The sequence below is a fragment of the Buteo buteo genome, chromosome Z (assembly GCF_964188355.1).
Source record: "Buteo buteo chromosome Z, bButBut1.hap1.1, whole genome shotgun sequence".
Lineage (NCBI taxonomy): Eukaryota > Metazoa > Chordata > Aves > Accipitriformes > Accipitridae > Buteo > Buteo buteo.
This window is the reverse complement of record NC_134204.1, coordinates 60,028,383-60,051,936: the sequence shown is the minus strand read 5'-3', so window position 1 is coordinate 60,051,936 and position 23,554 is coordinate 60,028,383. Positions and strand designations below refer to the sequence as shown.

At 41.7% G+C, this 23,554-nt stretch overlaps 2 protein-coding genes across 14 annotated transcripts in view; one reads left to right on the top strand and one right to left on the bottom strand.

The window, feature by feature from the left end:
- PPIP5K2 (diphosphoinositol pentakisphosphate kinase 2) overlaps positions 1 to 2,077 on the bottom strand; it is a 53,419-nt gene extending 51,342 nt beyond the window's left edge. For all 11 annotated transcript variants that reach the window (XR_012648823.1, XM_075019501.1, XM_075019502.1 and 8 more), the window contains exon 1: positions 1,966 to 2,077. The gene's annotated coding sequence lies outside the window, so the exon portion shown is untranslated. The remainder of the gene's footprint in view (positions 1 to 1,965) is intronic.
- Positions 2,078 to 2,127: 50 nt separating this feature from the next.
- Positions 2,128 to 21,715, top strand: GIN1 (gypsy retrotransposon integrase 1). 3 transcript variants are annotated; one of them, XR_012648824.1, is made up of 9 exons: positions 2,128 to 2,249; positions 5,751 to 5,896; positions 6,792 to 6,985; positions 8,098 to 8,403; positions 8,983 to 9,171; positions 9,270 to 9,437; positions 9,914 to 10,202; positions 13,350 to 14,901; positions 16,959 to 21,715. XR_012648824.1 is itself a non-coding variant. In XM_075019519.1 (9 exons), exons 2-9 carry the CDS (start codon positions 5,758 to 5,760, stop codon positions 16,988 to 16,990), a joined length of 1,503 nt encoding a protein of 500 aa, XP_074875620.1. In that variant the 5' UTR covers positions 2,128 to 2,249; positions 5,751 to 5,757; the 3' UTR covers positions 16,991 to 21,715. The 3 variants fall into 3 exon arrangements, 2 of the variants coding, with proteins under 2 accessions (XP_074875620.1, XP_074875619.1); XM_075019519.1 differs by having other exon boundaries at positions 13,350 to 13,535; XM_075019518.1 differs by having other exon boundaries at positions 13,350 to 21,715.
- Positions 21,716 to 23,554: the final 1,839 nt, after the last annotated feature.

Genomic DNA, 23,554 nt, shown 5'->3' with positions numbered 1-23,554 from the left:
AGATAACCTTCACATTCATTAACCTCCAAGTTCCTTTCTACATCAAACCTTGTCAAACACATCACATAAAGACATCTTTATTTGTGGCAAGCTTGAATGTTTTAAGAAAGGCTGGTTTCCAAAGTTTTAGAGATCCCACTCAAAGATGTCAAAACAGCTTCTCCAAATTCTCACAAAGAATCTGTTACTTCAGCTTTGTAGAGATGAGAAAGTTTTTGCACAGATGAGAAAGTTTTTGCAAAAAATTCTGTACCAAAGTTCATTAGGCTCAGCTTCTGGAAGCCTGACCTGTTCTAACCACAACTGCCATAAGGACGAAACTCTCTTCCACAGAAGGAATCAGCCAATCACGGCAAGCCAACAAGTATAAAACCTCATATTTCTCACATATTGAACCATAAAAGAGGCATATTACATCAGTCAAATCCTTATGCCAACACCAGTTCTACATAGCCAGAATAGTTTTGTTATTGGTTGAATCAAAACTTGTGCACCAAAACAAAGGAAGAGTCTATGGGAATTCTGATACCCTAGACAAAAAAAAAGTTTGGCTTGCTACTAGAGTAGAAAAATGATGCAGAAGGGATACGGAAAAAATGGAAACTGAGCAGCTTAAATAGATGAAAGTAAACAACACTTGGAAAGAAAGATGCAACATACTGCAGAAATACTGTAACAAACAATTGTGAAGAGTAGCGTTTCAGCTTAGGGCAGTAGATAGCAGTGGTTTGGATGAGAAAGGAAACCACTTACTTCACTGTGGTTGCGATACTGATCTGCCCCAGTCTTCCCGCTTGTGTGAGGAGAGTGACTAAACGTGAAATCAACTACTACAGGGCAACAATAAAAGTGCCAGAAACCCCACATATTCAAAGCTTACCAGTACTCAGTGACGTCCCCGGGTTCAGGAGAACACCACTAGAACAAAGAGCAGGCCACTCTACTACACATCTGGCCCACCTCAACTCCCCACCGGTTATTTTCTGGTTACTATGTAACCGATTCTCGGCTCTGGGACTGCGGCTGCTTTTCTTCCCCGGCTTGATTACACTGTAGATAGAAATCTTCCTTGCCTCAAATAATTTTGCACTGAATTTATCATCAGCTTTTGGGATGTTAAACGAGTGCCCCAAATGCAGTGGTTTAAGAGGTGTCTTATCACCCCCCCACCCCCGTTGAGAAGCACTGCCTTTCACCCCATGTACTTCTTTGTAGTAAGAACGCGTCACCTGCCTTTCAGAGAGCACAGCGGGCTGCAAACTCACGTCACTGCTATTTCAGTAAAACCGTTTCCGAGATCAGAATAAGCCACAAAATGAGGCAGAAAGCTAGATGTGCTTACTGGCCGTGCCCACGTTTTTCTGGTGGTTGCAGCTTACCGAGCAGCACGATTTAGGTCTGTGCGGAAGACAAAAGAGGACGAGAAGGGGTTTGCCCGGCCGGCCGTCAGGCGCTGGCGCCGGCCAAGCGACTCCCACCCACCACAGGAGGAAGCTGCCGCCTGGCCCGACACCGCTTCTCACGGGAGCTCCCGCTCGCCGCGGAGCCGGCCAGCGCCGCGGCCGCCGCAGGCAGCCCCGGGGGAGCCCAGGCGGCAGGAGGCACGCGGCAGCGCGGATGCCCCCGGCGCCGCCCCGCCGCCCGCTACCAGGGCGGGAACGGGCGCCGGCTCCTCGCGCTGGAGGACGGGGGCGGGACCGCCGGGCGCGCGGGACAGCGGCAACCGCCGCCGCCCCCCCAGGCCGCTGCCCGGGGCGGGGCGGGGTGGGGGGCGACGCACGGCACGGCACGGCACACACCCCACCCGCCGCAACCCGCCGCCACCCGCCGCCGCCCCCCATCTAGCAGGGGAGCGCGGCCGGCGGGGCCGATCCGGCCGCCACCCTCCCCATCCCCCGGTGCGGCTGGGGGATGGCGGAGGGGAAGGGGGAGGCCCCGAGCGGCACCGGGGAGAAACCGCCTCACCTGCGCGTGGCGCCGCCGCACGTGGCGCCGCCTGCGCCCTCACGTCCCATTGAGGAGAAGGAGGAGGAGGAGGCGGCGCCGCCGCCGCCGCCTGCCGCCGCGCGGGCCGCCCCGCCCCTCCCCCCCGCGGCGGCCCGCCCCCTCCTTCCCTCCCACCACTTCCGGGAGCGCCACATAAGTCTCGGGGCGCAAGGGCCGCCGTTGCGGTTAGCCGGCCGGGGAGAGGTCGAGCCAGCGGGCTGCGGCCCCTGGGAAAGGCCGTGTCGGTACCTCTGCCGCATCAGGTGCGTGCCCGGGGGCTCTTCCGCGGCACCCGACGTACCAGTGACCTCGCCGCGGAGCCGAGAGGAGGGGGGTGGGGATCGGCGGCGGGGAGGGGGGGAAGGAAAAAGATCGCGTCGACGTCTTCTGGCGCATGCGTGAGGCTTGCCGCGCCGCGTGGCCGCGGCTCGGGACTACCGCTCCCAGCGTGCCGTGCGAGGCAAGGGTACGGCGGTCGGCCGCTCCGGGTGGCCCGTTGCATGCTGGGGGCCCTAGTCTTGGCGGCGGGCGGGACCAGGGCGGCCGCCGGAGCGGAGGCTGCTGAGGGCGGGCGGGACTCCTCCCCCGGGGGAAACGCTTCCGGGGGGTACGGCTGACGCACCTGCCCGCGCGCTTCCACTGGTCCCGGCCCTCTGCCTGGTCTTCGGGGGCCAGGCCTGCTCGCCTCGCCTGTCCGCGTGTGGTGGTCGCAGTAAACGATGAAGGGGTGTTTGCGAGGCGGCCGTCAGGGCTTAGGGCAGTGGTTTAATTTACAGGCCCGCGCCTCTGAGGCAGCACTGTTGTCATCTGTAGTGCAGCTTCCACCCAGACCGAGGCCTGCGTGTGATCTCATGGTGCCAACGGCCTGTTAGGTGGTGTCAGGCTTGAAGGCAGTGATACCCAAGAAATGAGGGTGTTCTGAAATGGCAGGGGCCTCTGTCAAAAATGGCTCAGGCTTGCAAAAGGACATAGGCGAGTGTGTCTGTCTTATTTACAGGAAGCACTTCAGTTAGAACATAGAGGTGTATTCAGGGTGCCATGTGGAATTCGTCTTTCTGGTAGGAATTGTAGATAGAGGTAGGGAGAAGTAATCAAAAGCTGGACTTGAAGAGTTTTGCAGTTAGGATTGTGATGGGGGAGGCATTCAAAAGTAAGATAGGTAAGTGTCAGCAGGTATGACTGCTTTGACTAAGACGCTAAAGCAAAAAGAGCCCTGGTTATATGGAAGTTTCATTCTCTTTGCCGAAATACTTTCCTTGACTGTCAGGCAGTGTATTCTTTTCCAGCTTCAAAGTATTAAGAATTGATCAGTCATTGTAGAAGTCTTTGATTTTTACAGACTACCAGATACATTATGAGTATAGTGACAGCATATGAATTATCTGGAGTAATATGGTTTATCTGAAATAATAAAACCAGAAGATTTTGTAACTTGTTATTTTCAGTTTGGGGTTTGTTTTTTTAAAGATTAGGCCAAACAAACTATATTATAAGTATGACATAGGAAACTAAATATCCAGGAAAGAGGCTTATTTAATGTTGTCCTCTTAGGCAGCAATCCAGCAGACTGTTGAAGCACTTAACAGTTTGCTGGATCAGGATCCTACTAAATATATTAAATGTATATAGATACTACATAATGCAGTCTTTCTTCATTGGCTTATGTAGGTTCTTCCAGACCTTTGTGGTAGAAACAGCCATTGCAGGAATGAGGATAGAATTTCTCTTAAGCTAAGTATAAGCTGTGGTCCTGCTCAGATGTATCTTACTGTTGTGCAACTTCATTTTGTTAGAATTGATAACCATGTACTACATGAAGAATGTTCACTGTTTCAGGCAAGAGTTTCATGAGCAAAAAGTACTGGAAGAATAAAGATTGTTCTGGAATGTCTTTTCTTGTCATGTGTGAAAGTCTGTGTTGAGCCAAAATGGTCCGTCATCCCAGTGGTTAAGTGATAAATCATACCTGGCTAGTTTTGACTTCCAGCCATGCTTGGGTAACTGCAGCGCTGGCCTTCAGAAGAGCCTTGAATGAAGCTTAAATGCATGCCCCTGGCAGATAGGATATTTTAATTGCCCTTCACCAGCACTCTATTTACTGTCAGAAATGCTAGTTAATTCACTTCTTTAAAACAGAAACATGAATTTTTATCTGATAGCCTCACCTTCCTTTCTGCTGTTAGTTATTCAGTTTACCAGCTCAGTGGGTGCTTTGGCTTGTGCTATCAGATGTAAATTTACAAGAAACTGCTGTGCCAGCCAAGATCACTAGAAACACTACTCTGTTCTGACTCCACTCCTTGCAGACAGGATTGTAGTGGTGAAAAGTTTATCTGTACTAGTTCTCTCGGGTATGAGAATTTTACTTTAAACCAATAACATCGAATGGCAAGAGACTTGGCTGTTTTTGAAAACCAGCTCTAGGTTGTGCAAAATTAAGTATTCAGTGGGGCAAAGGTCTTGCCACTATTTGAATGTGAATTTCCTGGCATGCACTTGACATTGATAACACAGCAATGTTTAGCCCAGCTGTATATGTAGAATACGATATTCTATAAATATGGTACAGCATTTTATTTTTCGGGAGGAATGGGGTGAATAAAAGCAGGCATAATCGCTCTTTACCTCCTTCCCACCCTCAATATAGTAAAGGTAGGTGAGAATCTATAAATTGAAAAATAAACATCCTGACTCACACATTTGGCTTTCAAATAGCATCACCAGATAATGAGATAGCATGAATTCCAGAATGACTGGATACTGTCACTTCCCCATAATTACATGCCACTTAGCAGATATGGTAGACAAACTGATTACTCTTTTTAGAAGGCTATGTGTTGTCACATTGTCTAGTCTTTGGACACTGGCAGGATAAGGAAGAAATTTGCTTAATGATATGGATAACCAGTGTTCATTAAAAAATTATGACATGGCAGACCCCAGGCCTGATCCTGCCCTTGTAGACATCAATTAGAGCATGATCAAACTGCTGTTCCAGCTACATCTTCATTGCTGCTGCAACAGATCTTGGGGAAAAAAAAAAAAGTGTCACTGCAATCACATAGGTCCTGCATGAATATTATTTCTGCCTCTGAATATTTCTGCTTGTTGTTAATTGCTAATTATTTTGATGCTATTTTTGCTAGACCCAAACTTTTCCTGTACCAATGACACATTTTACTATGATATTTTAGTTTATTAATGTGAACAGAGAAGTCAGCCTGTGTCAGCGAATGAATTGCTACCTTACATGCGGAGTCTGGTTTGGGACTTCAGAATCTAATTGTTGGTTGAATTAATGAACAAAATAAACTTCTGTCAGTTTCTGTCTGAGGAGTTGTTTTTTCCTATTTGTGGGGTTTTTTTTCCATCTAGGGTGGGTCTTTGGACACATCTGATCTCTAGCACACCTGCATTTGAGAGCTATCCAAATGTTTAATAATGAGAAGAGCAATTTCTTTCTCTCTGGTCTCATTTTTACCCTCATCCAATGAATATAGTGGAAGTCCCCACTGCTTGAAAGTTTTAAAATATAGGTTGACAAAAAACAATTTTGCATAGAACAAAGTTAGTGTGTCAAGCAGTGTTCCTTATTGCTTAAATTGATAGCATGGGGCTATCAAGAGCAGTGCAGTAGATGGTGTAACATTCTCTGAGGTGCTACATTATCAGGATACCTCTGAACTACAAAGAAACCAGTAAAAACTGAAGATGTACTTCTCTGACAGTTACTCCATCTAACAAATACTGTGCGTTTTGTTCAGGTTAGCAATGGTCCGTAGTGGAAAAAATGGTGGGCTCCACCTGAAGCAGATTGCATACTACAAGCGAACAGGGGAGTATCATCCCACAACATTATCAAGTGAAAGAAGTGGAATCAGGAGAGCAGCCAAAAAATTTGTTTTCAAAGGTAAAAATATTCTCTGAAACTGCTCTGAAAGTAGATTTTTGGGTGAAGATCTGCTGATGCAAATAAAAGAAAGTGGGATCTTGCTCTGCAGCATACTGTGATTTTAATACACATTCTCTAAGAAACAAACACTCTGCTTAACATCCTGTTATATATTAACAAGGGTTTACAGAAATGCAAACTCAATCTATTTTTAGTCCTTTCCAGGAGGGATTTATATATCTATCTCAAAGCCAAACCTTGTTCTAGATACTGGAGAAATGCATAGCCATTGCAATCCATAATTCAAAGAACTACAGAAAGGGAAATGCAGATCTGCAGCTGTAGACAAGGAATGCTTGGACCCGTCTGGAGAATGCTGTGTGTGGCTGGGCAGAAGTGCAAAGGATGGCTTTACCACCTGTCCCCACAGAGCCTCCCAGCCCTTCCCAGCTTTATTGCATCCCTGTGAGGAGGTATATGAGCCTTTGTAGTGTGCTGTGCTCTCTTAATCCCATCAAACCTGCCAAGTCTATGTATAGTGGAGGCAGGGAGGAGTTAAAGCTGCGAACTGCAATGTCAGGTTGCTGGCAGGCAGACAGTAAGTCTAATAACTCATCCTACCTCCCCTTCCCACCCCTGGCATTAGGTTGTGTTTCAGTCAGGCTTCCTGTGGGAACATTGTTTGCATTCTGACTTGCCCTTGTAAGGCCTCAAGTCCAGATTAATAAATAGACATAGGTGAACAATTGGCTCTTTGGAGGAAATAATTAACGTATTTGTAAACAAAAAGCTACATTTACACAGAAGTGAATTGAAGTTGATTTAATAAATTTTGTACCAAATCGTGTCCAGTAGTTCAGTAAACTAAGACAAAGCACTTGCATATAATTTGCTGGTACTTTTCTTCTTTCAGAAAATAAATTGTTCTATGTTGGAAAAGACAGAAAACAAATGCGCCTAGTAATTGTTTCAGATGAAGAGAAGAAAAAGGTGCTTGAGAAATGCCACGAAAATGCTGCTGGTACTCATCATGGCATATCAAGGACGCTAACTTTAGTGGAATCTAATTACTACTGGACCTCTGTAACGAATGATGTCAAACAGTGGGTATGGTCTCATAGCTGCAGGATGTTTTTTTAATGTAGTCTGTTACAAACGTTTTGTAATCATATGACTTTGATACAGCAAGCACCCGTAGTGCTTCATGATGAGGAAACGTAAGCTTACAATCAAACTGTAAAGGTCTTGGCAAAGCATAGTGTTTCCTTTTTCTTTTTTCTTTCACTACTGACTGTGTGGTTTGCATATTGCTCTATGTTACCCAATGGTGGGGAGCCATGTTGCCTTTAAGTATGCAGGGCACATCTGGTCTTTGAAAGGGATTTCTTTTACAAGAAGTCTTAGATATCTTTGTTAGGATGCAGTGTACCATCCCAAGGATACGTGGCCAGAGTGGCTGCTGGCGGCTAAGAATATGAAAATGGTACCTCTGCCTTACAATTAGGTGTGTTCAGGAAATAGTTAAACAAATCACGGCTTGGGAAAGTTTCTTCTCCTTCACCCAAAGATACACGGACATGATCCCTAGGCAGAATGCTATCCTGGAGGAAACTGTATATAAATGTCCTTTATGGCCAAATTGCTGTTGCTATCAGCTTGCTGCATCACCTGGATACATTGGGTTCATGTGCAACTGTAACATGAACTGCAAATGAGTCTTTGCTTTCAATTTAGACTTGCACAAAGGGGCTCTGTTCTGTAGATAAAGCTGATCCATGTTAGGCATAGAAGATTACGTATACTGCCAATGTTTTTGTGCCACACATACACAGTAGAACCAAAAGGGGAATGACTGGACTTTATGTCAATCCCAGCTGCTTCATACTTCTTTCAGTATTTACAGATGGTAACAGATATTAAAATTTATACTGTGGACTTGAAAGAGCATGGTGCTTCCAGGATGGGGAGAGTTCAGCTATGAATTCCTGCAGATGTCCTTCTCCCAGCCTTCAATGTGTTTGGTTTTGTTCTGGTTTTATGCTGGGACTGAAAAGTCTAAGGGTAAAAAATTGTAAGAAAGATGATAAAGTGAATTTGTTTCACATTGCTTGGTCTGACCTAACTTATAGAGGAATAGTAGAGATATATGATCTTGCTGATTGTCTTAAACCTTCACTATTGCTTTTTACTGATGGTATCTTCCCTGATTTTTGTACTAGGTGTATGCTTGCCAGCATTGCCAAGTGGCAAAGAACACAGTCACCACAGCACCCAAAACGCACCCTATCAAAGCAGAGGACCCATGGACAGCAGTCACTATAGACCTAATGGGACCTTTTAATCTTACCAACAGAAGTTACAAGTACATCATAATTATGACAGATTTGTTTACAAGATGGACTGTTATCCTGCCCCTGCATGACACTTCAGCAGCTGAAATTGCTAAGGCAATCATAAATGTGTTTTTCTTATATGGGCCACCTCAAAAAATGCCTATTGATCAAGGGAAGGAGCTTGTTTATCAGGTAAGTATTTACATGGCTGGTAAAAAGAAGTTAGCACCTACAGAAAATGACATACCAATTATTTGCAATTGTAACATTATGCAATGTTTCCCAGGGTTTTATTCTTTGGATAAAGAACACAGCAAAATGATTTCCTGGCAGTCATAACACAGGTTTTGTCACTCAACTGAACTGGCACAAGCTTTCACACTCCAACGTGCTGTATTTCATTCATCCATATTGTCCAGTATAGCAGATAGCTAAGGGTATTTTTGACATTAGCCTATAGAGGTTATGAAGAACTTTTGACTTTGGTCCTCTCAGAGATGATGAAATCATGAGACTATAATATGGAGGAGATGACACATTGAGTTAGTGGCAGAAATGTGTTTAGAAACCATTAATTACTGACTCTTTTAAGCTGTACTGATTCCATTAGCTCTCACTTTCAACCCTGGACTGTTTGGTGGAAATGTGTATGTAAGACTTTTGCTCAGTCACCATTGTATCAACAAAAGAGATGGAAAACTGAGTTTGTTTACTTGAACTGTGGTACAGAAGAGGGAAACCTTCAGTAATTGTGTTCTTTTTCTTTTGAAGATAAATGAAGAACTGTTTGCACTCTTTGGAATGAAACAAATTGTATTGTCTTATCCTCAGACAGATGATGTAAAAGAAACAACATGCAAGACAATCAAAGCTTTCCTTAACAAATACTGTACTGACCATCCAGATGATTGGGATGAACATTTGTCTGCTATTGCCTATACTTTCAATTTGACAAATTTGGTATGTGAAGGTTCTTCCTCTTTTGATTGAAGTCCCCCAAAATATCTGCAAAGCTGTATGCTATAAATTTGCTTGCTTTTTGCTCCCCATTTAAATAGGAGCCAGATCAAAACACCCCATATTTCCAAATGTTTAATCGTAACCCACATGTTGTTGAGCCAATGAATATATGTGTGGAAGGAGAATACAGTATGTTTGCCAAAATATTTGAAGCGACTAAAAAAGCCAGTCAAGCATTGGAAGAAGAGAAAACCTCAGATTGCCAGGTAAAAGTCATATATTCAAATTTTATTAGTAAGAAGACTGAAGATAAAAAAAAAACAAAAAAGGAAAAGCTTGAAGTATAAAGTATAAGTGATCTTTTACAGCAGTGTGGGGGTTTGTGTGGTTTTGGGGGGTTGTTGGTTTGTGGTTTTTTTTCCCCTTCACCTGTGATCCCTAGATTCCAGTGTAAGGATTCTCATATGTATTTGGAGGGCGTAACCTTAAGAGACCCATTGCCGAGAGATGCATATCTGACTTAGAGGGCTACATATCTATGGAAGCTGAAAACCATTGCCTATGGACTATTGATTTATGAAGATAAAATCAATTTCTTCAAGAACTCACCAGCCCTACATATTGTGAATTACACACATCCAAACCCACTTAATGTTATGCTTCTGCATTATTAACCAGTGTTATGAAAATATATGATTACTTTTGGAAAAAGAAAATGTAATTCATATGTCTCTTTCTATAGGTGGAGAAAAACACATCAGATGAACAAAAAATCAGAAACAAAATCACTGTCAAAAGGAAGCCAAAGCAATTAAATACCCTTCGACTTAAAGTTGGTCATGAAGTCCTCAGGCAAAGAAAAAACTGGTGGAAAGATGGTCGTTTCCAGTCGGAATGGGTTGGTCCTTGTATTATAGATTATATCACAGATAATGGCTGTGCAATATTAAGAGATGCCACAGGATCCAGGCTGAAAAGACCCATCAAGATGTCTCACCTCAAGCCATACATAAGAGGGTCCAATGAAAAAGGTTTGTATATGTGTGTGTGTGTATTTTATATATATAAAAAATTTTGGTTTTTTTTTAACTTTTCTGTCATGTCTTGGTGTTAGGTTAGGTTATCAGAGTGAACAAGTATCATTCACTCACCAGCATGAATTAAAGTAACACTGGGTAATAATTTAATAATTGCAGTTTTCAGTAAGGAAAACAGTGAGTGTGAGTGGCATCAAATCTATGCAGAGCATGGAACAGAGCTAATGAATCATGTTTAAATTCTGTTTAAAAATAGCTTCCATTAAAATTGCTTCTAATTTGTGGTTTGGCTCTGTTCATGCTGGCTGGTGAAAACATGCTAGAAGTACAATCAGGCTGAACTGTATTCAAAAAAGCATTTTCTGACTGTGTTTCTGTTTTGATGTAGACAGGATTCACATTTATTTTGCTTCTGCAATGGAATCATGGAATCTTCTTTTTCTTTTTTTCTTTTTTTTTTTGCTTAGTCTGACTAGTGCAGATGGTACGTTAAACTTTTTTTTTTTAACAACAAAAGAGTGTCCTCTAGAGCCTTAAAATGGAAGGACTACATCAGAGAACTGATTTTCTGGAGAGTTTATTTTAAATTGTGCTACTGAAGAAGTAAATGTGTTTCTCTCACCAGAGCAAATAAAATTGTCATGCTTTACAGTAGGACTACTAGAAATTCCTAAAGACTTGGGTAATCAACCGCCACTCTTGCTCTTAAACATCAGTGTGTCCTTTTGCAATGCTGCTGTGTTAATCAAACAGTGGCAGCTGGTTCTTTTCTGTTGTTGCTGCCTTCAAGTCACCACAGGCATTTTAAGGAAAATGAATATTTAGTGTTTAGAAGACTTCTGTCACAGAACAAGCTGCTTTTTGGTTCAGGATTCTCGAAAAGTAGAACAATTCCTACCCTATTGGCATGTGTGGCTAAGCTTTGGTTCTTGAAAATGCATAAACTGCATTGAGATGGTAGTTTCTTCCATCACCTCTTAAAGCTGAGGGATTTGCAAAGCTGAAACTAATTCTGGAATTTCATGTGAGAAGCTGTTATTTATGCCAGTTGTCAGTTACAGATTTTATAACCAGGGTACTGATTTCATGTCATGTCTCCAGGATGCTACTTTTACTGTTGGACAATCACTCTGTGGCTTGCAGTTCCTCATTAAATTGCTGATCCATAAGGAGGAAGTCACATACATGTCAAGCTTGCAGATAATCTCCAGCTATTATAATGACTTTGGTAAAATGTGTCACGGTGTAAGTAGTTAAATGTAGTTGTCTTTGTAGGATCAGAACTTAATATGTTTACCACTAAATACTGCAGAAGCAGTATGTAAGCATAGTTTCTTCCCTTTCCCCGGAAGTGACTAAAGATTTTTGTTGTCTGGCACAGGCAAAAAAATCAATGGATTATGAATACTTACTAATCTTAAAATTATAGACTGATATTCATACATATTTATGTTGTGTAGAGAGGTAAACCAGGCTTTGCCAAAATAATTGCCAGCCTTTATCAAACAGCCCAACAGCCATCAAGAAAGAGTATTTTTTCTGTTGGATAAGACGAATGAAACTGGGCAGTGAATGACGTGGTGAATGACACCTTTTTAATCCATAAGGAAACACATGTATCTTCGTAACAAAGGACTTCTCTTTATTAGCAGGGGTGGACTTTTTTTTATCTGCAACTTATTTATTATTCCTACTGCTGTGATGTAAGTCTGGTGGCTGTCCCACCAGACTGGTGGCATAACCTTGGATGGGAACAAAGCATTTGCAGCATTCTTTCTGAAATAAATGTGGAAAAAGTACATCTTTTGTGAGGATATTTGTAGCCTTGCCTACCAACTTTGTAAGTGTTATTAAGCGCTTTGCTTACCTTGCTCCAAAAATCTGAAGTGTATCTTGTGTGTATCACACTTTAGACGTGTGAGTTTGGGAGCTTTAAAGAGGAAGGCAAAGCCTGGAAATGGAGCACTCATTTTTTTGTGAGGAAAATATCTTTTGCATGTAAGAACGGACGATCAGAAGCAAGGTATTTTTTCATAACCTTTTGTAACACTCTTGGTCTAAGGATAAATCCTGGGTCAGTGCATTGATAGAGCCCTTGGTACAGGCATCACAGATTTGCAGTCTGGGTGTAGCTGGGTTGCTTGGTACCGGGGTGTCTTTACAGCCAGGTGGAGGTTCCAGGACACCTTATGTCTACATACATTTATGTGTCTGAAGCAAAGTTTTGTTTTCCTTGTTTGAGTGTAGTTTGTTTTAAGTCTTAAACTCAAGAGAATGCCTCTGGTTCCAGTGCTCAAATGATTCAGGAGTGCCAACAGGCAGATTTAGGTCACATCTGTTGAGAAACATGGCCAGAAAAGTGCAGTTTGACCTCCACAGTAGTTCCCACAAAGGTCCCTCTTTGGACTTACACCTCGCAAAGGAATTTGCAGCCCCCTATATAGACATAATTATCTGTTGAAGAGCACTTCTGATTTAACAGAACACTTAATTTCACACTAGGGTCCTCATGTAAGCAGGAAGATAGGCCCCAACCTCATCTTCCAAAACAGGAGTATTAACACCACGTTGAAAGTTACACTTCTAATTTGTGTGGTCAGACTGTTTCCATTTTATTTGAACTCATGTGGAAAAGTCAAACACTGTAACCATGTATTGGATAGAAGAAAAGCTCAATAGTACTAAACAGTAGCAATCACCATTATTGTCTTTAAACTCTATAAAACTGTGGTAGTTCTTTATTTACTTCTTAAAAAACGCTGTTGTGTTACATTAAGAGTTCCCGGCAGAGCTTGTAGCAGCCACGTTTCTTTGTGTGTGTGCACAAAATGGAAGAATCTGCATGTCCATTCATTTAAGGTATTAGTTCAGTAGGTGACTATGACAGACATCAAGATAGTCATTGACCTAGCAAAGAAAAACTCTTAATGTGGAGCACTGCAAGCATTATTTTGTGGTTTTAATGAGATGCAGCCAAATATTTGATGCTTAGTGAAATTAGGAAATTCACCTTATCAGGCTGCTGTCACTGAAACATTCTTGTCCTCTTATGGAAATTGTTTTGCAAAGTAAGTTAGCACCTCACTAACATTTTAAGTATGGCTTGTGGGATCTGATTGAATGGCTACTTTTCTTTTACAGGCAACCATTACTTTTTACAAGGTGCCGTAGTTGTTGACCATGACTATATTGGCTTATCGGAAAGATCCTGGAATCCAAGCCAACAAGACTCTATTGCTGAAGAGGAAATAAATCCCTACACAAGAGGTGTTGTGTCAGCTGTACAGATGGCACCTGCAGCCTGCAAAGACCAAGAATCAACAGATGGTAAACATCAGTCTGAGCTGACAGAAGAGCGTTGCATTCAATCAAACACTGCAAAGCCAGAGCAGTGGCCTTCACCTTGTTGGACACTTCAGACCAAGATAGAGGATACTTAAGCATATTCTCATGTCACATTTCATTGCCAAACAGTTTGGAACGTCTGTGGCAGACTGAAAAAAAAGTAATAGTTCCAAATTCCTTAGCCAAACCCACTTTACTACTTTATGAATATAAAAGTACTGCAGGTGTCCACTGGTTAATTTGTATGGGCATTAAGAAGGAATTGCTTTGCTACCAGAAACATAGGCACAACCTAGTAAAAGCACATGTTCTACTACTGTATGACTTTAAGAACATTGTAGGTGTTCAGTGGTTAATTTATGTGGGTGTTAAGAAGCACTCACTCAGTGACCAAAAGTACAGGCACAGCCTAGTAAAAGCACATGTTCTCATCATGCATTTGAATTTCAGATTTTGTTAGTAGAATGGCAATGTGACTGTACCTTACTGTTATCCACTCAGGACACAATGCATCATTTCACTGTAATGACCTTTTCATTAATCCTTAGATGACTCATTCCTAATGTGCAGAGATACTGTGGGATGAATATAATCTAAGCAACTTGATGTAAATTTTGCCTCCACTGTAAAGAAGCTCACATCTTCCTTTTCCTGTTATAAAACAGTTTTCTTTCTGAGAAGCTGCAAACTGACTTTTACAGCTTTCAATTTCTAGTCTAACCCACAGCTCTAAGATCTCACAAAATGGTAAAGCTGCCAAAACTAAGTACATGTAATGTTCTGCACATGAAACAAGGAGGCCTTCAGCTACCTGCTCATCAAAACTCTGCTAGGGTGAGCAATTTTAATTTCTCAGGTGTGTCAAGATCTTAAGAGCTTTCAGCATTCATTTGTGCTTTCTTCACAATCTTCTCATATGTTTACCAGAGCCAGTACAGGTTTGGAGATTTCCATTGACAGTGGTCTAGGAAAGGTGAAGCACTGGTATTACTTATTCTCTGAATTTCTTGAGTAAGTTTTTACTGTCCTGGACTTACTGCTGAGAAGACTATATTTCAGAGTCAGCTGAACAGGAATTATTTCATGTGCAAAACTGGTGAGTGCAAGTCACTTCTTTTTATAGGGGACTGACATGAAGAGGAAGAAAACTAGCAGAAAACTGAATTTAGAAGAATTTAGACATTCTATCTGATATTGTGGAAGATTTGCTTATCTTGCTCTTGAATGTGTGCTTTTCCTCTCTGCTGCTGAATGTCGTGTGACTTGTAGCACAGGTGCAGGAAAGTACTATTTATTAGCTCTTTCAGTTAATCTTAGGTAACAAGATGTGGTCTGCAAGGCTGTTGAGGTACGTAACTCATACAGAAATTCATACGTAATGTACAGTGTGTCTTTGATATCATGGGCTGCAGCTGTCTAAGAAAAGAGCTTAGCACTATGACAGGATCCTATCTTAAAATTCAAATGAAAAATACTTAAAGTATTTTGTGTCTTCTGAAAGTCCAGTCCTACAAATATACTTTTCCTCCACTGAGACTGTTTCAGAAAGAGGGTACTGGGAGGCAGTCGGGGATGCTGGCTTAACAGGCTCCTTCCTCCTCTATGCCACCTCCATGGAACACTTGAAGATGAACAAGCTTTGTGTTGGCATTGACAAACATGCACAAGCTGAGAAGCCCATTTTTCTGTAACCTGCTGTTACCCCCCAAGCCATGCTGTCCCCTAGAACAGCTGACCTTTACAGTCATCAGTCTAGTGCAGTCAAGAACTAAAGAAAGTGGGCTTGGTGAAACACATTTGTCATGTTTAAAAAAAAAGCTAGGAAATGCTGTTAAACTAGTTACAGCAGAAAAACCCCCACATGTAAATGGTAATTGTGAACAGTGGCCTGCCTTTAATTGTTTTCCTCCAGTAATGAGCACTGTGGTCATACTGTATTTTTTTCCCTGGAATAGTAGTTTAAGGACAATATCTGTTTGGGTGCTGTGTGCCATGGGCACTGGAGGTTCATGTCACGATAATGATGTTGCAGCCTAAATTGTTCCTATGTTAATCCTTAACAGAGGGTCAGGCTTTTTAAGCTAATCCCTCCTACTCCGTATGTACCTTTGTTTCTTTCACTATGATTATTGACTAAAGTGACAACTTCTGCTAGGATTGATTTGTTATACTCTTAGATAGATGGCTTGTGTGCACGCATGAAATTATATATATAGTGTGTGCAAAAAAACCCCAAACTAGTGTCAGGGATAAAATCGGAGAATAAGGGAGCTCTCTGCAAAATTCCTTTCTGCTTTGTTAGGTGCAAAAGAAAAGCAGTTCCTCTTTTTCTTTTTTTCTTCTTTTTACTCTCCCCTTCTTTGTTTCTCTCCCCTTCTTTGTTTCTCTCCCCTTCTTTGTTTCTCTCCCCTTCTTTGTTTCTCTCCCCCATTTCAACTGATCAGCCCTTTATTTGTGCACAGTACAGCAGAGCTGTTTTCTGGGGAAGCTCTGGGGCAATGCAAGTGCTGTGTACTTGTTATAGCTGCATTGGAGAGAAAGGAAATCCTACAGTGACAGAGGAATAGGAAAACCAGGAAACATTTAACATACTGTGTAATGCTGATCATTCAGGCTTCCTAGTAATTTTGATCTGTATTAACAAGCAGGCATTAGTGCCTCTTCACTGCACCTAAATCGGGCCTTCTCTGCATGTGGGAGGTTCATTGAAATAAAATACAGGGGTTTCAAACTAATGATGTGAAAAACAATCAATGGAAACTGCGAGGAAAAAAAAAACCACCAGGAAACCTGAGACACTGGAAGCAACACACTGTACTTGGGGAAGCTCAGAGAAACCCCTTGCACCCTTGCCATAGGAAAGTGTTGTTCAGTGTATGCTTGTGACTGCAGTGACTTGTGACCTGCTACCTTTGCTTTGTATTTTAACCAACTTGGATAAATACACAAATGTCCATTTGTACTCTGTTTCACTGGCACACAGGTTTGATGTATGATAGGACAATAGCAAAAGAGTATTTCATAACAGAATTCTTAGAAAATCTTTCTAATAGTGTTTGTGCCCCCTCCTGGCAAATTGTTTAGAGGTGAGGAACGGAAGGGAGTACAGCATGAAAGAAAAAATGCGAATTTCCTCATACCTCCCAGCACAGAACTATGAATGTTTATCCTTTGGGTTTCCTAGTAGTGCTACCAACCAGCTCACAGTTTGATGAAAAACACTATAAAAAACATCTGCTAGTGAAAAGACTCAGTACACTCAGAGTGTTGTACTGTGGAATAAAAACCTTTCATCTCTTGTTCAAATACTTTCTGAACTTTTGTATAGCATTTGCCCATTCTGTGTTAAGGTGTTCTTGCTTTCCAGCTACAGACGTTTTAAATTTTTTTCCTTCTTCTCCCTAGAACTGAATATTCTCTGCTGGAGGCACCAATGAGTCATGATTTGCTTTTCACAGCAAGCAGTTAACAAATCTTCTGGAAATACTACATTTGAGAACGAGATAAGTGTCCGCTTATTTGCTTGGGTGCAACATCCATATCAATGGCCTTTTGCAGCAGACATCATTACTCTAATGACCTAGCATTGAAATCTTTGCATAGTGACCTTCTTAGTATTTTCAAAATATGTAATGGAATATTTTGGGGGGCTTGGAATGGAGTGGATGCTTTCAGTTAACTTACTGGACTAGCTAAAAATAAAACATGAGCTCTAGAGTCGCACCAAGTGGTGGAAACTCGGCAAGGCACATCAGCAGCTGTCATTGTCTGTTTGCCTCAGAATATGCTGCCTACCTGTGAATTCAACAGAAGGAAATGCCATGTTAGAAGTCACCAAGACTAGACACTGTTTTAAATTAGAAGGCTAAATTTGACACAAATGAACAGGATTTAGCAGTGACTTTGGGAAATGGTATTACACTCTTCTACACATACTAGAAGATCTGCTGGCCTACTGTTTAAATCTTGGTAATCAAACTATGTAGACATTTGGAATCAAAAGCAGCACACAAAAAGCTTTAATTTGAAAAGGAGGGCTCTTCCAGATAGAAGTAACCAGACAGTAGCTTAATTTTAAAACACTTGATTCAAGAACTATTAATCCTGAGAGACCATTCCCTAGTCAGTTTTCCTTTACTCCTCTCTACTTTGACACAGACCACATTTGCAAATGCAAGCACACTCAGGTTGCTTGATCTGCTTACTTGTTTGTCCCATTGTAGTAGGCATTGCTGCCGGCTCTGGGGATAGGTTCATGCATTTATCTTCCCACAGGGCTCCTGGCTGCAGTCATGTACAGTCCATCTTACCCTGGCACTATGCAAAGTGTTACAGTGATGAAAGCATCTGCGGGAACCTTGCTGCACTGGTAGCAGGAATAGGTATGCTAATAAACAAGACAGGTTATAGGAACTGCAGCATCCCCAGTCTGCCAGGCAGTGCTGCCCTGCTACAGATTGCTAGTGCAATGGTCCACAGGTCACTTGGGTACAACTTTCCATAATTTACCAGCCATTACTCGCATTGTCCTTTTCTAGGTGCTTGACAAGAATCTTTGAGCTTTCATCAGCAGAGCTGGGGTATTCCAAGCTGCAGGTGGTGTCAAGCAGGAGTGCCTTGAATGTGTAAAGTGATACCTAAGTAAGTGGGCTAAAAGGGAATAAATCAGATTTCACAAATTCAGTACTTAAAGTTAGTTGATGTTTTACGACAATTGATGCCTTTCAGCTCTCCATGCCTCACTTCTGCCTGCAGTAGAAAGTGAATAGCACCATGTCAGTTCCCAGGGATACTGACAAAAATACTCATTACTCTTCACAAAGCTGGCAGGCATAGAGATGAAAGCCCCAATAGAAAAGTCTACAAGAAAATGACTTCTATATTTTGTGCAGAATTTAAGTGATATGCAGTAAATAATACATGGGGTTCCCCACCAGACTGATTTTGAATGTTTATCTAGTCAGAGACATCATCCATCACTCCCACAGCTCAAAGACCTAGGAAAAGGAGAGCAGACTGAATAGGAGGAACAGGACAGGATTTAGTGCATGGTTACAGTATTATACTGACAAACTGAATTTTTTAGGTTCTTAACTTCTGTATGTTCAACTCTGCAGATGTTAGGGATTTATTTTGGAATGTACACTTGAGCCCTGATGTTCTCTGCCTCCCTGCTGACAGAGGTGTGGGCTGGCAGCCTGTCCCTGCAGGAGCGTGCCCCGCACACCTAATGCGTACTCTGCCACTGCTGCACTGTGAATACATGGTGCTTGTAGAAACTGCTGCCCAGTGGTTTGTTTCTGAGTCCTTCTTTCCCAAACTACGTTCTCAGCAAAACTGTCATCTGGTTACAGCAAAAACTGTTACCCGATGATAATTATGGAAGCATAAATATACTTCTGAGAGCAATGTGACCTGCATTGTGTGAAGGCTGCATGATTGACCATTCATGTAAGTTAGTTACAGTACAAAAATAATCTGCTTGTGCGTTAGGTAGTTTATACCATAACTGCCAGCTGTGGTAAGCATTCAGTACAGCTCTGCAGCTTTGTAAGAACTGGGCAGCTTTCAGTACTCGTCAAACCTTGGTTGCTGTGAGCAGGATCTTAAGTGCCTGGAAAAAGGCTATCCCTCCAGTTCCTTACATGTGGCACAGTGTGTGATCTGGGACCCAACTCAAGGAAACATGGCAGAATTGTGGGATTCAGTCCTTTTTAATGCAAGTAATTTTCTCTTGAGCTGCAGTTTTAGGATGTACCAGGCCTGAAGAAAGCAGTAACAAACATGGAGGGGAGGGTATCAAAGCATTGACAAATGCAGTGGCCAGGGCAGGGTTCTGCTCCTAAAGGCTACATGGTAAGTAGCACCAACTTTAACCTGTTACGGCTGGGTATGTGGCTTGCCTTACACCCATTCTGAAAAAAGTCTTAAATTCTAATTAAAAAAAGAGTAGAAGGTTTAGGTTTGTCATACATTTTAGTTTGAAAAATAAAAGGAGTTGGTAATTAATAATAATTTCCCTAGTTTGCTAAACTGTTACCACTATTTGCTAGAAACAAATTGCTCCACTGGATCTTTAAAATGGTACCTTTGGCACAGTTCCTAGGAAAAAAAAAAGCCTCTACATCATCTGTGTCTTTTTTAAAAAGTTGTACAAGGAAATCGGACAGAGCTTCATTTGCAGGATGTTGTGCTTCACATGCGACTAATTAATAAGAAACACTAGTAGAAAGGAGCTAAAGAAAGGAGCAGTTCAGCAAATGTGCCTTCACAACCTGTAGTATTTAGAAAATTCTAGTGCAGCTTCCAGGTTGACTCCCCCTCCCTTCTACCTCTGCAAACGTGTGCAGCAAAGCCAGATGGATGCTGCTTTATGTTTTCCAACCACCATGTCCAGAAACGGCAAGAAGTTTGCAGGTTTTGCTTGCATAACTAGCTGTCACTGGAAATTTAAAATCCTCCTCTACACCATTAGCTCCCCTCTTTTCTTCTGCCAGTAATGGTTAGCTATACAGATTAATCTAAATTTTTCACAGGTATTGGAGGGGAGTTTGAAGACCAGTTGTAGTGTAAATTTTGCTAACAAATTTTGATAATTCACAATGGAGAAAAAATATTTTCACATTTAAGAATTAAAAAAAAACATGTAAAGGGAAACCAGGGTGCTAAAACTAGGGTTTATTAGTATCTATTTTACATAGAAAATACTGTGGCCTAATTTCAGCTCTTAATTTTAATTGACCTGGATATTTGGTTCTTTTTTTTTTTTTGTAGCACATGAATCCACACAAACTGTGCACTGTATCATAACACAGTCTTACAGATTTAAAAGTATGTCCTAATGTGCAATTAAATAATAAAGTTGCTTTTGCATTGCTCAGCAGTGATCTGCTCCCCACAACTTGTATTGCTAATACATATGTAGTCTTTCAAACAAGTTCCCACAAGTGTGTTTGAATGGCAAGATAGAAGTACCTTTTCCATACCATGACCCACACTTAATCCTAATCCTCTGTAGCATAACAGACATTACTGACCTAAAATTTCTGATAAAACATAAATAAATCTGGCTTTGGCAAGCAAGAAGCTGTTGCAATTTAGTGCATTGATCTATAAATCCTCATTAACTACTACAGTGTACTGCTTTATTAGAAAACTCTTATTTCATCAAGATGCCTCCCAAGAAATCAATTTACACCTAATGATACTTGTGGTGAGGACACCTGCTTAATTGGGGTGGTAGTTTCATTTAATTGGGACACCTTCAGGTGGCTTGGGTGACAACCTGCACATTACAGTTCAGTGTATCCTCCTTGTGGCAGCCTGCAGTTGCCCGTCTGCCCTCACTTACAGCTGGTTCACAGTGAGCTACTGGAAGTCACCCGACATTTCTTGCCAGTGGATCACAGCCTCCTTCCCATCACTCTGAATGACTTCCAGTATGTCAGACTATTCAAAACAGGGAGATGCTTGATACAGTACTACCACAGGGAAAGGTGCTTTGCTACTTCATCAGCCTAATTTTAATGAAAATATTCAGCCCCTACAATAGCCAAGATTCTTCGATCTTGAAAAGGCTTAAGAAAAGATTAATCAGCAATTCACAAATGAAGTCTCAAAGCATGCAATTACATGTTGTTCATTAAAAAGCATAGTTTTAACAGGGACAATTGCTGAAACTAAATTAAATACATGCATTCCAAATCCACTAGCCGAGACTGAAAAAAGTGTTCAACATTTAGTACATAAATAACAATATTAGCATGTGGAACCTGCTAGGATGAAAGATGGTTTGCTGGCTTATTAAAATGAGAGCTATGATTACAGAAAGTTTGTGTCTTCCTTTTTACATGGATTTTCTATTGCAGTATGAAGTCTCTGGTACATTGTTTTCATAATATGCAGCTTTAATATGAGATAAGAACATTCAGTGCCTTCAAGCAGGTTCAGATTTTCTGCTATTGTACATGTGTGAAATTAGAGCATGCAACTTCAGGTCCTGAAGTTTGCTTCCTCCTGGAAAGTAGTTGGTTGCCTGCCAACACAGTTATCATAAAATCATAGAATGGTTGGGGTTGGAAGGGACTTTAAAGATCATCGAGTTCCAGCCCCTCTGCATGGGCAGGGACACCTTCCACTAGACCAGGTTGCTCAAAGCCCCATCCAACCTGGCCTTGAACACTTCCAGGGATGGGGCATCCACAGCTTCTCTGGGCAACCTATTCCAGTGTCTTACCACCCTCAACGTAAAGGATTTCTTCCTAATATCCAATCTAAATCTACCCTCTTTTAGTTCAAAATCATTCCCCCTTGTCCTGTCCCTACAGGCCTTGGTAAAAAGTCTCATCTTTTTTTATAAGTCCACTTTAAGTACTCAAAGGCTGCAATTACATCTCCCTGGAGCCTTCTCTTCTCCAGGCTGAACAGCCCCAACTCTCTCAGCCTACCCTTACAGGGGAGGTGCTCCAGCCCCCTGATCATCTTTGTAGCCCTCCTCTGGACCCCCTCCAGCAGGTCTGTGTCTTTCTTATGCTGAGGGCACCAGAGCTGGATGTGGTACTCCAGGTGGGGTCTCATGAGAGTGGAGAAAAGGGGGAGAATGACCTCCCTTGGCCTGCTTCTCTTTATGCAGCCCAGGATTATTGTAGAGACCAACCTCTGAATTCCAGAGAGCAGAGATTATGACTAACGCTCAATTAATCTGTTTTAGCTTGTACTTGCAGTTAAACTGTGTTTGGCTACTCCCCCCTCAACAAAGCATTCTTTAAAATTGGAGATAAGGATCAAATAAAGGAAAGGAGGCAGCTGCATGTCATCATCGACCTAATACCATGGAAGCAGAGAACACCCAACATCAGATGGACATTATGTGAGCCATCCAAATGTTAGAAAAATATAGCCTTACTGATTGCTTTTGAGAAGAGCCTGTGATCTTTTAGAACTGATGGCATATACACCACCTATGCTAGCAGTGCCACCACAGCTTTAATTGCTCACATTGAAAACTTCCTGTAAACTGGTGACTTGTCATCTTTGCAGACAGCTTTAGAAGATCCTTCCCAACTACCTTATTTGTTTTTATTCTTATACAAGGGCATCAAGGCCACAGCTAAAAATAACACTGCCTTGCTTTCAAAAGCAAGACAGAAACAGGCTGTTTTCCTTGTAACATTAGGAAAACAGGAATTAGCCGGAAAGGAATCAACTTAGAATATGCACTAAATACATATCACATGAAACTGAGCCTGTACTCCATCATTTTAGAAAGCTGTCCTGCAGATTTTGCTATACTTGAGAAGAAAAAAAAACCTGTCAAGGATTTTAAGTTTTTGTTCCGGAAAAAGGAGATTTATAAAACCTTGCCTGGGGAGGAAATAATATCTTTTGCTCTGCTATCATTACCCTTATTACCTCAAAAAACACCTTGCAAAACCTGCTGCCAGAAAAAAACTGAAGCCTATTTTTCAAGCTCAACACCAGCAATAGCTTATTACAATACCTGCAATGACGATAATGAAAGCTGTTTCATAAAACCCTGAGGCAATTACAGCTGTGTACACTCTTCTCATAATACAGGTTTTAAAAGGAGATTAATCATGCTCTGATCCTCAAACTAGGCTGAAAAATCATGATGATGTCACACAGTGATTCACACTTCAGATGACTCATAAAACCAGAATAATTATCTAGCAGGTCTTCTGCAAGTCTCCTGTTCAATGAATGAGCACATTATGAGATTGAGGACTCCTGTTGCATGAATGAAAAAGGAAATGTGGAGAAACAAGAAAATAGTACTACAAATCAGGTAGAAATAGATGCCTACCCTGACTAATTTGCATATTTAATTTGAGACACAGGTTTCCTCTTAGCCGTGACCATGTTTTATTAAAGTAAATACCCTGCAGTTTTATTATACAAGTAAAATTCCTCTTTAAATGTTTAAGCTTGACTTTGTACATGTATGTAAATTATTAGTCTTTAAAAAAAAAAGCCTTGTGACA

Excerpts from the sequence above, each read along its gene's own strand:
- GIN1 (XM_075019518.1), top strand. The coding sequence starts at position 5,758 with ATGGTCCGTAGTGGAAAAAATGGTGGGCTCCACCTGAAGCAGATTGCA. Across the intron at positions 9,172-9,269 it reads CTTTCAATTTGACAAATTTG|GAGCCAGATCAAAACACCCC; the intron begins GTATGTGAAGGT and ends CCATTTAAATAG. Across the intron at positions 9,438-9,913 it reads AGAAAACCTCAGATTGCCAG|GTGGAGAAAAACACATCAGA; the intron begins GTAAAAGTCATA and ends CTCTTTCTATAG.